The sequence below is a fragment of the Uloborus diversus genome, chromosome 8, assembly GCF_026930045.1.
Source record: "Uloborus diversus isolate 005 chromosome 8, Udiv.v.3.1, whole genome shotgun sequence".
Lineage (NCBI taxonomy): Eukaryota > Metazoa > Arthropoda > Arachnida > Araneae > Uloboridae > Uloborus > Uloborus diversus.
Window position 1 is genome coordinate 145,175,631 of NC_072738.1, and position 15,698 is coordinate 145,191,328.

General features: G+C 36.4%; 1 protein-coding gene across 1 annotated transcript in view; it reads left to right on the plus strand.

The window, feature by feature from the left end:
- The window catches only part of LOC129228659 (beta-alanine transporter-like), a 41,727-nt gene that overhangs the window by 1,554 nt on the left and 24,475 nt on the right, over positions 1-15,698 (plus strand). The window contains exon 2 of the mRNA XM_054863343.1: positions 5,022-5,125. Within this exon, the coding sequence (XP_054719318.1) occupies positions 5,022-5,125 (104 nt within the window). The remainder of the gene's footprint in view (positions 1-5,021; positions 5,126-15,698) is intronic.

A 15,698-nucleotide genomic window follows, 5' to 3' on the forward strand; every position in this document is an offset into this window, starting at 1 on the left:
TTCTAAAAAGTGGATATGTTCCCTTTTGATAAAGTACTCCTCAATTGAGATACACTGTAAAAACAATTCAGAAACGTTCCTGGAAAATAATAGACAATAATAGTCCCTGGAACAAAATAATAGTTCCTGGAAAATAATGATGTGCCCAATTTATGCCAGTAACACATCTTGCAAAAAACAGGAACGTTTTCCGCTAATGGTCAGCAACCCTCCTGAAATCTTTCTGAAGAATTCAGAAATATCCCAACTAAAGCTAATCATGTTTCCGGAACCTTCAGAGAATTCCTAGGTATTTTCAAAACTACAGCTCTTAAACCATTATTGGAGACTAGACATTAAATCACGGATATCATAAATTTGCCACAGCAACTGCGCATGCGCGCGGATTAGCTCATTACTCTTTCAAATTTAAAATTCCATGTTGTTTGTTTATATTTAAGCAGAGCAACAAATTAAAGAATGTGATTAAAATTGTGTCCACCCCAGTTTTGCCTACACGAAATTTCCTTCCCCCCTGTTTTTAAGTTTCAATCATACCAGTTGATATCTTTTAGTGGGGAAGACATTTTAAATGTCGCCGGAACTGGGGTGGAACCACTAGAACATTTCAAAGTGGTAGCGCGATATCATAGACTGTTCGTACGGGGGGAGGGGGGCAAGGGGGCAGCTCCTCTCAAGGGGGGGGGGGTCACCAGATTTTTAATAACACTTGCCTGCTCCTTTCCGAGATGCCGGAAAAATCGAGGTTAAGAAAAAAAAAACAATAAAAAATTTATGTTCAACTTAAAAAACAATATTAAGTTCTATTGGATGTCTCATCAGTATTAATAAACAGTTTAATTTTGTAACAATATTAACTAACAATATCATTTGTTATTTCAACAAGAAAAATGTTGTACAATAACGAATAATTTTATAAAAATTAAAACTAACCACCCGACGGCACGATCTTGAGGGTCACGGATCTGTACGGAATTCTGGATTTAGGTCCATTCGCATTATATATTGACCCAGGTAAAGCGGTTTGACTGCATAGGTCCTAGTTTAGCCGCAATGGGGGTTCAAAGTTACTAGTTTAACTCCAGAAAAACAATGGTTCTTTCTTTGAAATTAAACTTTTTTACCCTTTTCTTCCTATTACATTGCAGTATCACCTAATGGGATCGTTTCAAAAATTTTAAAAGTATTTTTTTTTCTGAAAGAGCATGCTTAAAAACATAGGATCTGACCACTTTTTAAATAATTTGTTTAAGTTTAATATTTTTAAAAAAGTACTTAAATCGGTGCTCTTTCATTGCTTACTTTTCTTGCCGATGACAGCACAAATGATGAAATGCCATTCTGTGTTGCCATTCACAGAGCAAAATATTTAATTCGCATCTTTACTCACGTGTATTTGCAACGCTATGGTTGATAGCGAGCGTAGAGCGCAATTTTAATTCGCTTCTTGATTATCATAACGTGGAAACGAGGTAGAAAGATGCACCAAAGAGCATCATTTGTGACGTCATCAAGACCACGTCTTCTTTGAAAAATCGGACATTTAAAAAAATTCATTAAAAAATAACTGTTGGGAAAATAGAAGAATTTTCTGTCCATGTTATTTCTTTGCTTATTCTATCAATTTCAGTGACTAAAAGTACCATTGAAAGCATTCTCAACAATAAATTTCCACGCTTCTGCATTTTACTAACAAGAGACGCGAAAAATGTTAGGAGAGCAAATATTGTGCCAAAGCTTCAAATTCCAAGGAAAACGCTATTGCAGATATGGAGCCAAACTAAAGCCTATCCACTTACACTATTTTACCTGGTCTCATATCTAGTACGAATTGACCTAAATCCAGAAGTTTATCCAGATTCGTGACTTTCAAGTTTTTGCCGTCTGAACCAGACTGAGTTCCAAGACTCCATTGCAACAGCATTTTCATTGGAATTTGAAGCTTTAACACAGTATTTGCCTTCCCAACACTTTCGGCGTCTTTTGTCAGTACAACTCAGGAGGGAGGGGGGGGGGGGTATTCTATGTTGTGAATGCATTCAGTTAGCTCAAACTGCAATGCAATTGCAAGAAAAGAGTAAAAATGTTAAACTTCGTTAGAAAAAACATCGCTTTTCTGAACTCAACTAGGAATTTTGGACCTCCGTTGCAGCCGAACTAGAGCATATGCAGTCAAACCGCCTTACCTGGGTTCATATCTAGTGCGACTGACCAAACTTAAGCATTTCGTCGAGATCTGTGACCCTCAAAGTCGTGCCATGTGGCGAGGGCGCCCAAACGCAAAAATTTCAGGGGGGAGGGGCTCAGATATTTTCCACATGGATTAGCAGGATATTTTCCCCATAGAAACCGATTTCAGTACAGATTAGAGTTATTAAAAATTGATTTTTATAACTTATTCATTAATTGCTCGAGAAGAATTGTTGTTACATTTTTGCAAAGAAAAGGGTCCTAAAAGTAAGAAAGATCTAATTTCAAAATGGGGGGGGGGGGCTTGAGACCCCCCTTGCAGCCCCATATGGGCGCCTTTGCCCTGTGGTAGCAAGCAAACATTCAGTGCTGCATTTAAACATTTTTGTCAATTACATGAACCATAATCGATCGCAAGCATTAAAGGTTCACTTAATAAGTACACTCCGTTAATTTTTAAACTGGTAGATAAAAATATTTTTCACGCAGTGAGAAGTCTGCAATCGTGCTACTTTTAGTAATTCTGGAAACTTTTCGACAAAAATACTTAATTTTTACAGGAAATTGGTGAAAACTGGTGAAATCAAAGAAACGTTCACGGAAATAATCGGTGACGTTTCGGAATTTTTTTAGCCGAAACGTCACCTATATAGTTATATATAGGGAAATGATACTGATATCTTTCCGAATTTTAAGGAAAGATATCAGTATCATTTTCCTATATATAACTATGCCGGAGCTGTGCAGGTATAATACCTACGTTAGTTGAAAAATTTTTAAAAAGTAATACACATATAATTCAGGGGCGGATGCAGACTGGCATTCAAGGGGGGGGGGGTCATACTGAAAAGTGTGGAGCTTTGGGTTTGAAAAATTTCTGACACTGTTTGAGTATCAATAAAAAGTACCAAATCGGCGAGGAATAAGGCACCTATTATAGCACAAGCATTTTAAGTTTTTTATCAGAAGCAATGAAAGGAAGCATTATTTCAAATACTTACTTACACAAATAATTTTCAAAGAAAAAGTTTACGGAAAACACGTACACTTTATTTATAAAGTACTAGTGGCACCCGCACGGCTTCGCCCGTAATACAAAAATTAAAGGTCTTTTGGTTCTCCTGTATATTTACAAATAATGTATGGTGAATTTCTCGCCAATTGGCTTGTACCGACGTTACAGTTCCACGTTATGATAATTTCGTATCTCGCCAATTGGCTTGTGCCCATGTTACGGTTCCACGTTATGATAATTTGGTAATTTATGATAGTTTTTTTCTTAAAATTGGAATAAAAAAAGAACCACATCGAATTTTCGAAAAATCGCTTCGAGGTGCACACCCCCATGCTACAAACTAACTTTGTGCCAAATTTCATGAAAATCGGCCGAACGGTTTAGGCGCTATGCGCGTCACAGACATCCTACAGACATCCTACAGACATCCAGACATCCTCCGGACAGAGAGACTTTCAGCTTTATTATTAGTAACTAGTGGCACCCGCACGGCTTCGCCCGTAATAGAAAAATTAAAGGTCTTTTGGTTCGCCTGTATATTTACAAATAATGTATGGTGAATTTTCTCGCCAATTGGCTTGTACCGACGTTACAGTTCCACGTTATGATAATTTCGTATCTCGCCAATTGGCTTGTGCCCATGTTACGGCTCCACGTTATGATAATTTCGTAATTTACTCGTCCATCTTAATTTTTTTTTTCTTAAAATTGGAATAGAAAAAGAACCACATCGAATTTTCGAAAAATCGCTTCGAGGTGCACACCCCCATGCTACAAACTAACTTTGTGCCAAATTTCATGAAAATCGGCCGAACGGTTTAGGCGCTATGCGCGTCACAGACATCCTACAGACATCCTACAAACATCCTACAGACATCCAGACATCCTCCGGACAGAGAGACTTTCAGCTTTATTATTAGTAAAGAAGAAGAAGATTAGAAAACAATGTGTAATAATATACATAGCTGCATGATATTCTACACTCAGCCATTTCGTATGCAATTATTAAATTATGATCACATACAACAATGATGGATGGGTAATATTGGCAACGGTTTAGGCGTGGGAGGGGGAGGGGTCATGCCCTGCATTACCCTCCCTATATCCGTCCTTCATTCATTAAATTCAGGGATATTGTAATAATTGAGATTTTGCTAAAGCTGCTAAATTTTTGCCAATAATTGTTTCATTCCGGCAACTTTAGTAAGACTAGAAAACATTGATGCCAAGTCTTAGGCGACAAAACATTTGGCGACAGCAGGGGCGGACTGGGTCCCGGAAGAAGGCCCCCGCCAACTTTGGCCTCCTAAGGGCACAAAAAAAAAAGAAAAAAAGATGAAAAAAAAGTGCAGAAAATAAAAAAATAAATAAAAAAAAGGAGCCTCCAACCCCCCCCCCCCAAAAAAAAAGAAAGAAGAAGAAAAAAAAAAAAAAAACCGATGGTACACACGTTTACTATTTTGAAGAAAAGAAACATACAGCGAAGTGAAGTCGCATAGGTTTGTGAGCTCAAAAAAAAAATAATAAATATGAAACTTGCACCAAAAAGTAAAAAAAAAAAAAAAAATTAATTTAAAATAAGGAAATTTGCACCAAAAGATAAAACATAAAAAAAATTAAATAAATAAATAAAGATGTTCAGTTTTGAGGGCGCAAATGTGCAGGTAGGCGGGAGGAAGCATCGGCCCGTGGCCGATGGGCCAGTTCGCCCCTCGGCGACAGTTGAACAAATTGTTAAGAATATGAAAGAAAATGAAGAATAATTTATATTTAACAGGTACTAATTGCATTTTACTGAAAGTTAACAACTTTTCAGTGGAATTTGGTTTGCGATGATGCCCACTACAGCAGCCTCTTCATGAGCCTCGTCTTCCTCGGTAATGTCATCGGCACTCCCATCTACGGGTTTATGTCCGACAGGTAAAAAATAATGTTTGTTCATTTTATTTGTCAGCATTTCTCTGAAAATCTTATTTGCAACATTTTTGCAGCTTTTTTTTGTCAGTGTTACAAAGCATTTCATCAACTCTCGAGGGTGTTTAATGAAAATATGCATAGAAACAGGGCCAGATTTAGACTTTAATGGAGTTCTGAGCCAGGGGTGCCCACCTAGGGGGGAGGGGGGGGGGGTCATGGCGCAGACTGCGCCATTGAAATGTTTAGGTAGGGGATGTTTTAAGGAGTATTTCCCTCTTTTTTTTGGTGGGGGCTTTGTGGTATTGGGGAGGTGAAAAGACAGGTTAATAGCCCCTCCTCCAAGATTTTGGAAATTTAATCAAGCATTTGTGAACGTATTTTGTTTTTTCCCATAAAGTGCATTGAGTATGGACCTTATGCTACCCCCCCGCCCCCTCTGGAGGAAGGTAGGGGGCAAAGGGAGCATATTTCTCCCTGGCCCGAATAGAGGAGCCTGGAGGGGGCATTTTTAAACTTCGCTATGATGTATGAGGAGGAGATTCGTACGTTACGCGGTAGAATGCATATTAATCCAGGTTACCTTTACAGTCTCGGAAGTATTTGAATTTAAAATACGTTAAAACAAATGTTCGTTTTTTTTTCAAAAATTTCGAATTTTCTGAGATACAGCCCGCCAAAGTTGGCACCCCGGGCGTTATTTCACACTACTGATTTACGACAAAAAATTTCAAACTGTTTTATCTTCGGAATTGTGCACGGTATTTTGTTTTAATTTTTTTTTTTTTTAGAAGACAATCATTTTTCATTGAGGCGATATGAACTGCTTGGAAATTCATTCATTTGGAAATATGTGTTTAGTTTTTCGTGCTATAGCAGTAATAGAAAGAAATATTTTTTAAAAATCAATTTTTAAATTTTTGTTCAAAAACGCTGACATTAAACATTTGACTTTTTTTCGTTGATCAGTGACATTAAATACTACGAAGACAAATCAAAAAGTCCTTGCGCCTACTTTTTATTTGCCAAAAACAGGTACATACAGGTATTTACAAATATACGTAGTGTACTACGTACCTTACATAATTTTTCCACATAGTCAATACACCGGTTCAGACAACTGTCCCATCGCAACACTAAATTATAGTCCCCCCCCCCCGGGGTAAAATTCTTCCGGCTGCCTATGGAACCACCATCGGACCGCGTTCTTGGTTTCTTCGTCACATGTGAATCTCTGTCTGCCAGACAGGGGCGGACTGACCCGGTCGGCTGGTCGGGGATCACTGACTGGGCCAACTGCTTAGGGGGGCCAACTTTAAATAGTTGACATTTTATTTTTGTAAAACAAATTTTCCTAAAAAGCAAAGTGCGAAAGTTCTTGCCCTTCGAATTCAAGTCGAAATTGTGCATGAAGTAAAACGGGAAACGTTCTATATACCTGAGATTGATGCTATGCATCAGTAATGCCCAGTCGTTTTTCTTTTCAACTCGGGACACTCCCTATATTAAGAGGGATATCAAAACCCAGAACAGATATAAAATTATTTATTTTTTTTAATAGAATTGCAAAACAAGGAAAATGAAAAACAATTACAAACGAAAACTTGTTCCCATTATTACTGCGTGCTTATTTTATTGATACGATGTTTGGATCTGTTTCTTAGAAACCAATATGCAACTACTTGGCTTCCAATTTTGCAGCTATCATTCATAAGACCGAATGAAAATGATCAGTAGGTTTAAAATGCTTCAGAATATAGTTTGCGTTTCATGACATTGAACACAACAACAGGCCTAGATCAGCTTCGCGGGCCCCATGTGGTTCGCAAGTTGTAGGTTGGGCACAACTGCTAAACATGATATTTCAGTCGTAGACCAACAATATTTATGCATCCATTAAATGGTGAACTAAATTTAGGTTTATTGAAAAGACTAATAGCCAAGAAGATAACAATAGAAGCACTTAGGAAATGGGAATAGTAACTTTTGAGAGAAATCGAAAATTTGCTCTCTGCAGCCTCTAAAATTGTTGACTGCTGATTTAGAATCGAAGCAACAAATATGAGAGGACAACATCCCTGATTGCTAACTTAATTAGAAAAAGACAACCGTAACATTCACTATGTACTGAGCTGCTTGTGACAGATTCAATTAAGTAATGTGAGTTGGCAAGAAATTTCATTGGTCTATTGTAAATTATCGCTACGAGTACTTTCATCTCAGAATCGCATACGGGAAAGCAAGTCTAGACTACGATAAACTGAATCTGAAACAGGACAAAATTTCGACTTAGAAGGGAGAGCTCCCGAATCTCTCAGCACTTCTCCTATACTTTTTTGAAGTTTCGATGTCGAAACATTTCCCAGAAAAGCCATAGCGTAGTGTAAAGTATAGCGTAGAAGTACGTTTTTAGGCCTTCAATTTTGAAGAATTTCCTTGGAAGAGTATACGTACTTACTTAAGACTGTGAGTTGAGTACGTCAACGTACACACACACGTAGCGTTTAAATATTCAATGACAAAAAGCTCTGGGGACATCCTGACTCCTACGTCATCAAAGACAGCCTACGACTTAAAACCTCAAAAAAGCATCCTGAACCCTTCAACACTCTAAAAGATTTAAAATTGATTATAATTAGAGAAAGATTTTTGGATTAAAGATTCGATAAGATCGAATCGTGCACCCCTTATGTCCCCTATAGTTACCGTGCGAAGCCTAAAGTCGCATTTTTAGACATTCAAATTCGAAAAACTTCGGAGAAGAGCCTCCTGACTCTACGTTTGGTAAGGTTAAGAGGCTTTCTTCTGAAGTCACCAACGATGGTCTACATTTGAGGACTTTGGTGCAAGAACCACGAAGATTCAAATTTTTCATTTTTTTTTTAAATCTCATTTTTGCGTGAGGACAATATAAATGTTCCGATTGGAGCAACACCGAGACACAAATGAAAGATCAGACTTCTGCTTTGTAGTAAATAATGTGAGAAAGATAATGAAGTTTCTACTGAACAGAGGTTATTTGTTGGTCTTACCGAAAATGGGCGAGTTTGGACTTACCTGGTTCTTGCATCAAGGCCCTCAATTGTGTTTTTTAGGCTTAAATATCAAAAAAATTTGCAGACAAAGTTTTAGAACCTTCGCTATTCCCATATAGTCACTAAAGATAGCGTAAAATTTCACTTAGAAATTTCCGTACGAGAACTCTGTAATTCTTTTACTTGCATTATAGCCTGAAATTGATTTAAGTTTCAGAAAAAAAATGCACTGAGGGAACTAGTGCTCTGCCCCAGACCAAAAAAGGGGCAGTGTACTTTTAGATACAAGGGCACTTTTTGATAGTTTTGTCACATAACAAAGGTGTTTTTTTTTAGTTTTTGTTTTCGGTTACAAAGTCCAAGTGTTTTCGATAGTTTTAATTTATCATTTTTAAAATATTGAAAAGTTTTTTGATGCTTAGTTTTGAAAATAATGCTAAAAACATTCAGATATATTCCAATCAGATTCTTGTGGATAAGTGATTAAAACGAGGGAGTTACGTTTCAAGGACCGGCTTGTGTGAATCTTAATCTTTCGAAAATCATTTTGCTTGTCTGAAGATTTGTTGAAACATTTAAGGGGCAAGGAGGGTTGATGAGGCTAAGGGTCAAATGTTAGCTTAAAAGCGGAAAGGCATGGCACCCTCCTAAAAAATTTTGGGGGAAACACTAAGGAAACCTGTCCTTTTTCCTTCAATGATTTCCAAACAAATTATAACATTATGCATTTAAAATTTCTATGGCGAAAAATTTCGAAAGAGAGTCGTCGGATTCCTTGTAATAACTAAATGTAGTTCAAAATTGGGCCGAATTAACTTTAGTTTCCAAATGAGATCACTGAGCTTCCTTCTCTCTCTAACGTGACCTAAGATAGTTAAGCGTTTTTTTAATAGTTCAACGTCGAAATATTTTCGTAGATTCCCCGATGCTTCCCTATTCCATTAATTTTAGCAAGGGTAGCCAAAAATTGCATTTATCAAACTTAACATTTCGGAGAATTTCCAGGAAGAGCCCCCGACATTCTACTGTAAATAAAGATAAACTAAAAAAGACTTTAATTTTGAAAAAAAAAAAAAAAAATAGAGAGATGAAACCCTTTTTTCCCCTCAACTCTACCGAAAATTGTAAAATTTCGGTTTTTGACATCAATTTAAAAAATATCACTTGGAAGGGAGCTATAACCCCTTCTCCCAAATCTTTTCTCCTTAAGCCTATAAAGATCAACGAATTTCGAAAGATTCTCAAGGGAATTGACCTGATTTCTCCCTTTCCTCGTGTCCTTCCAATGTTGTTAGTATAGAAGCCTAAAGATAGGCTTTTTGATATTTTGAGCGCCAATGTTCCCAAACGGGAACATTGGAAACGGGATTTTTTTAAACACATCAACTTAAAAAAATCGTATGAAATGAAGTTCCGCTTTTGGGGTTTCAATTTATTTTTTTTTATTGGCAAAAGTAGACTAGATATTTTAAAATTAAAACTAGTTTTCCTTTACAATTACTGTTTTCTACAGAAATGCGCAAAAATGTGCTCTTTTTTTCATAAAATCGATCCAACTTCTCTGTTCCAGTTCGGGAACATAGCATAATCCGCTATACCAAGTTGAGCAATTTTTTTTAATTGCACCACATCGTAAGCTCCGTTGACGCTGATATTCCCAATTGAGTTTTAATCCGTCTCCTTCAAGCATTTTGCGAAGCAGACCCATTTAAATATTTCAACAATGACGTTCAACAACATAACTTAGATGCTAATTTTTAAACTATATGTACAATACACCAAAAATATAACTGGTAGACAAATACGAAATATTAATTGAATTGACTAATATTAATTTAAACAAATTTAACCTTTGACTATCAGTAATCTTGTAATTAACATTTATTATTTGCCTGGAATCAATTATTTACAACGTTACCAGTAGTTTTATAAAAAAAAAAAAAAAAAAAAATCATCAGAATGTAATTAATGCAGGACATCTATATGCAGGGTGAGTTCGATCGAATCTGCCATACGAGAGGTGGTGATAGAAGAGCCCAAGCGGAGCATAGAACCACCCATTATCGTGTCCAACCCTTAACCGTAACCGAGTTTTGGTAAATTTAAGGAAAATGAGTGAAAAAACAAAATTCTGAGAAAACGACAGAATTTCTGAAATTCCTGTAGGACCTACAAGGAAAATAAGTACATATTTGGAAAGAACAGACTAAATCCTACAAAATGATACCTTTCGCATTAAGATAGTCGCATCTCACCGAGAGCTATAAGCTTTAAAACATTATACACACTCAGAATTAAAATGGTGCCAACGTTTTTAATCGACTTTTATAAAAATTAACCGTAAGAGTTACAATCAGGCAAATCTACCAAAAACTGGCCCATTTTATTAGCTTTCAGATGATACAACAACAAATCATATTGGGCTTCAAGTTCAGCTGAAAGTCAGGCTTTTGTTTGAAACAGTGTAAAAATCTGCATTCGTTAAAAAAGGAAAACCAGCAAAGAGTCGCACTTATCTGTTTTGAATTTTCTGTTTCACGATAGCATGTTGCTTTCTTTGTTTAAGAAAATGATATTTTTATATAAAAATAATAGTTTTAACATTTAATTTAGAGAAAAAACACATGAGATAACGATTCGTAGAAATAAAAGAAGCATTACTTTCCCGTGATTTTCACAAAGGGAAAATCAATAACAAAAAATGTTACACCAACATCGATTAGTATATTTAATAAACCTTCAAAATTTACAATAGCTGCTGAAATTGGTTGCCGCCACATCTGATACACGCTCTTGCCCTTTTGCGAACGGAAACAACCGTTGCTCTTAGAGAAATTTCATTCCTTAGTTTCCCTACTGCTTCATCAAGCCGGTCACTCAATTCTTGCAAACTTGCTACTTCTGTTTAGTAAACTTCTTGTTTTAAGAATCCCCAAACAAAGAAGTCCGCTGGCGTCAGGTCTTGGGATCTAGGGGGCCAAGGGATGGGGCCCGTACCCCGTACGATCAATCCATTGGGGATACTGTTCAGTTAGAATTTCCCGAACGGCATTTGAAGAATGTGCAGGGGCTCCATCGTGTTGGAAAATGATTTCTGCCCTCTCCTGAACAGGAATTGCATCAAGAAGGTCAGGCAAATGATGTTCAATGAACTCTAAATATGTGTTTCCTTTTAGCTTACCTCGAAATACATACGGACCAATTAAATGATCTCCTATTACACCAAGCAAAACATTTATGCTGAATCGAGTTTAGATTGATGAGTTTCGGGTTAAGAAAGGATTATGTTCAGCATAATGATGCCAGTTATGCAAATTTATGATGCCCCCTCTAGTGAACAACGACTCATCTGTCCACAATATCTTTCTTAGAAAATGGTGATCTTCAGTGTCTCGGGCTAGTAGCCATCTGCAAAATGTTACCCGCTTTTCAATTCTGAATTGCGCAGTTCTTGTACTAGAGTAAAATGATACGGGTGATACTTGTTTTGGTGCAATGTTTTCATCACTTTACGTTGTGATAGTCCACCTTCTATAGCAAACGAGCGTGAACTCACACTTGGGTTTTCCACTACTCGGTCCAGAAAATATTCCTCAACACCGGCAGAACGGTGATCCTGGCCCCTCTCGAACAACGTACCAAATGAACCTGTCTCCCTGAGCTTTCGATGTATAGATGCAAATACAGCTCGATCAGGTGCAGAACGATTTGGGTAACGGAGACGGTATTCTTTCTCGGCTCTGCGAGCGTTACCATCACAAAATCCGTACACGAAATGCATATCAGCATACTCTTCTTTAGAAAATCGAGACATACCCAAAAATCGAGAAAAGAATATAGCAACTTATCTTTAGAAACTTTAACGAAAACTTTCAAAAACTAAAAACACACTCTCTACTGACTTACTGTAAAAACAATCACAATTCTAGCATTTTCCAAAACACATTTACAAAATATCAGAAGATTAAAAAGAAGCAAACGATACATAAAATATTATGACAAATGAATGATTTTGTTTAGTTTTTATTATTAATTGTTTTGTTAAACAAATGCTTTTTATTTTCAGACGATATTTTTCACAATCATAAATCGTAATCGGAAATCATTTGATGGGTCTGTATACGTTTTAAGGTCTTATAATGCAGGAAGCTCATATTAGGAGTTCATTGAACATCATTTGCCTGACCTTCTTGATACTATTCCTGTTCTGGAGAGGGCGGAAATCATTTTCCAACACGATGGAGCCCCTGCACATTCTTCAAATGCCGTTCGGGAATTTCTAACTGAACAGTATCCCCAATGGATTGGCGTACGGGCTACGGGCCCCATCCCTTGGACCCCTAGATCCCCAGACCTGACGCCAGTGGACTTCTTTGTTTGAGGATTCTTAAAACAAGAAGTTTACAAAACAGAAGTAGCAAGTTTGCAAGAATTGAGCGACCGGCTTGCTGAAGCAGTAGGGAAACTAAGGAATGAAATTTCTCTAAGAGCAACGGTTGTTTCCGTTCGCAAAAGGGCAAGAGCGTGTATCAGGTGTGGCGGCGACCAATTTCAGCAGCTATTGTAAATTTTGAAGGTTTATTAAATGTACTAAATGAAAGTGGTGTAACATTTTTTGTTCTTGATTTTCCCTTTTTTGAAAAGCACGGGAAAGTAATGCTTCTTTTATTTCTACGAATCGTTGTGTCATGTGTTTTTTCTCTTTATTAAATTGTTAAAACTATTATTTTTATATAAAAATATCATTATCTTAAACAAAGAAAGCAGCATGCTATCGTGAAACAGAAAATTCAAAACAGAAAAGTGCGACTCTTCGCTGGTTTTCCTTTTTTAACGAATGCAGATTTTTACACTGTTTCAAACAAAAGCCTGAATTTCAGCTGAACTTGAAGCCCAATATGATTTGTTGTTGTATCATCTGAAAGCTAATGGAATGGGCCAGGTTTTAGTAGATTTGCCTGATTGTAGCTCTTACGGTTGTTTTTTGAAAATGTCGATTAAAAATGCTGGCACCATTTTAATTCTTAGTGTGTCCAATGTTTCAAAGCTTGTAACTCTCGGTAAAATGCGATATCTTAATGCGAAAGGTATCATTTTGTAGGATTTAGTCTGCTTTTTCTAAATATATTCTTATTTTCCTTGTAGGTCTTACAGGAATTTCAGAAATTGGTCGTTTTCTTAGAATTTCGTTTCTTTACTCATTTTCCTTAAATTTACCATAACCCGGTTATGGTTAAGGATTGGACACGATAATGGGTGGTTCTATGCTCCGCTTGGACTCATCTATCACCCCCTTTCGTATGGCAGATTCGATCGAACTCACCCTGTATATAAAAATGGATGTATGTTTGTGGGTGTGTGGGTATGTGTGTATGACTCTTATACAAATCCAGTTTTCGTCAGATTTCTTCCAAATTTGGCACAAAGGTAAATTGTTGCTCAGGAATTCATATAGGCGGGTTTTTGGAAATTTAAAAAGACCCAAAGAGGTCTAATTTCAGATTTGGAGTCATAAAATTGCTCTTTTCTGCACGAACGAATTTTTGTATAGTTATGAATTTAGTCTAAAGGAAAAGCCCGTAAAAAACTAACCTAGATGAAGTTTCTTCAAAGATTAACTTTAATCGTTAAATTTGTGAACCTTGGTTCAAAGGAAATGCAAACGGTTATCAACATATAACCACCAGCAGCTATTTTAAATGCAATCAACACAAAACGTATCCTGAACGATGGCCGTTAATACCGTTTAGCGATGAGCGTTAAAGCATGTTTGGTGAGAAAGCCGTAGATATAAGAAATGATGCTGTACATCGTTTCTTGAACGGCGACCTATAAAGCCAAGGAGTTCATTGATGCTACTCATGGTTCTACTTAATTTGAATGCTACCGTAAAATTATAAATTTTAAACATAGTGTAATAATAAAATCCACAACAGTAAGGTTTGCGTGAAATTTTTGATAATAACAAAGAAAATACAAACATGAGTAAGGTAATAAATAATATTGCATTCAATATTGACGTACAATCTTCGACTGTTTCAGCATTAGACTACTTTTATTAAAAATACATCTATTTCATCCTTACAACAGAAATTTAATTTAATGTTCTATGATCCTTATGAAACCAATTTGCAATATATAAATTTTCTTTATACTATTTCTTAATTTACGCCGAATCTTTAAGTAATTCGGTTCAATTATAACCGATAACCTAATTCGGTTTAATAGAAGTCGCTCCAGGTTGTCAAAGAACTAGGGTAAAAGTACTAATTTATATATATATAAATGGATGTATGTTTGTGGGTGTGTGGGTATGTGTGTGTGTATGTTCCTCATACAAATCCACAGTTTTCGTCGGATTTCTTCCATTTGGTACAGAGGTAAATTGTTACTCAGGAATTTATATAGGCGGGTTTTTGGAATTTAAAAAAGATCCCAAGAGGTTCAAGTTTATATTTTTAATCATAAATTGCTCTTTTCGACACGAACAAATTGTTGTATAGTTATAAATTTAGTCTAAATCAAAAGCCCGTAATAAACTGCCCTAGATGAAGTTTCTTCAAAGATTAACTATACTATCGTTAAATTTAGGAAATTTGATTCCATGCTTATAACTAGTATGTTGTGGCCATCACGAAACTTTCTTCTTTATTCTTCTTCTTTTTTTTTTTTTTTCTGATCGCTCCCCATGCTTCACGAGGAAGCAATATTCCCAACAAAAACAAAATTACACATGCAAAAACTTGACGACCATCCCAATGTCTGAATTTTTGCAAAAGCAATGCAAAGAGCGAAAATTGAAAGTTATTTTAAAAGCCTTGCTTGAGTTAATTACAAATATTTTATTTGTTAACAAACATAAGATGGCAACAGTTAAACATTTTAAATCATTGAGATAATATTTCCAATCATTTCCATTCAATTAAAATCACGAGAAATACGCAGACGACCATCTATTACGATTTATCTTTCTTATTGTTGTATTAATAAAGCTATTTTTATTCGCAAAAAAAAAAAAAAAAAAAAAAATCAATACCTCTTGGAGCGATTGGCGTCAAAATTGAACCAAAGCCTGTTTACTTATGGATTCACATATATTCCAAATTTCAACCAGAACGTAGCATTACTTCCTGAGATAGGGCACTCACAATGGAAAAAAAGAACGGGCGATTGCGCTACCCCCTTTTTAGCTGTTGACACCAAAATAAAATCAGCTCTTATACCCACTAAGGGCTACTTGAAGATAAATTTTTTTTTCATTCCGTTCCTTATTTCTTGAGATACAGCAGTCACAATTGACGGCAAAAAACGTTCTATAGCTCAACCCCCGTTTGAAGTATTGACACCAAAATTGAATCAGCACCTGTTCCTGTTACTGGCAACATATGGACCAATTTTTGTTTGATTCCGCCAGTTACTTCCTGAGGAATAGCAATCACGCGTAACTCAAAAAACGTCCCATTGCTCCACCCCCCTTGGAGGAATTCGCGCCAAAAACCAATGGGCACAAGTTCACATAGGGGCACATATGTGTACCAAATTTC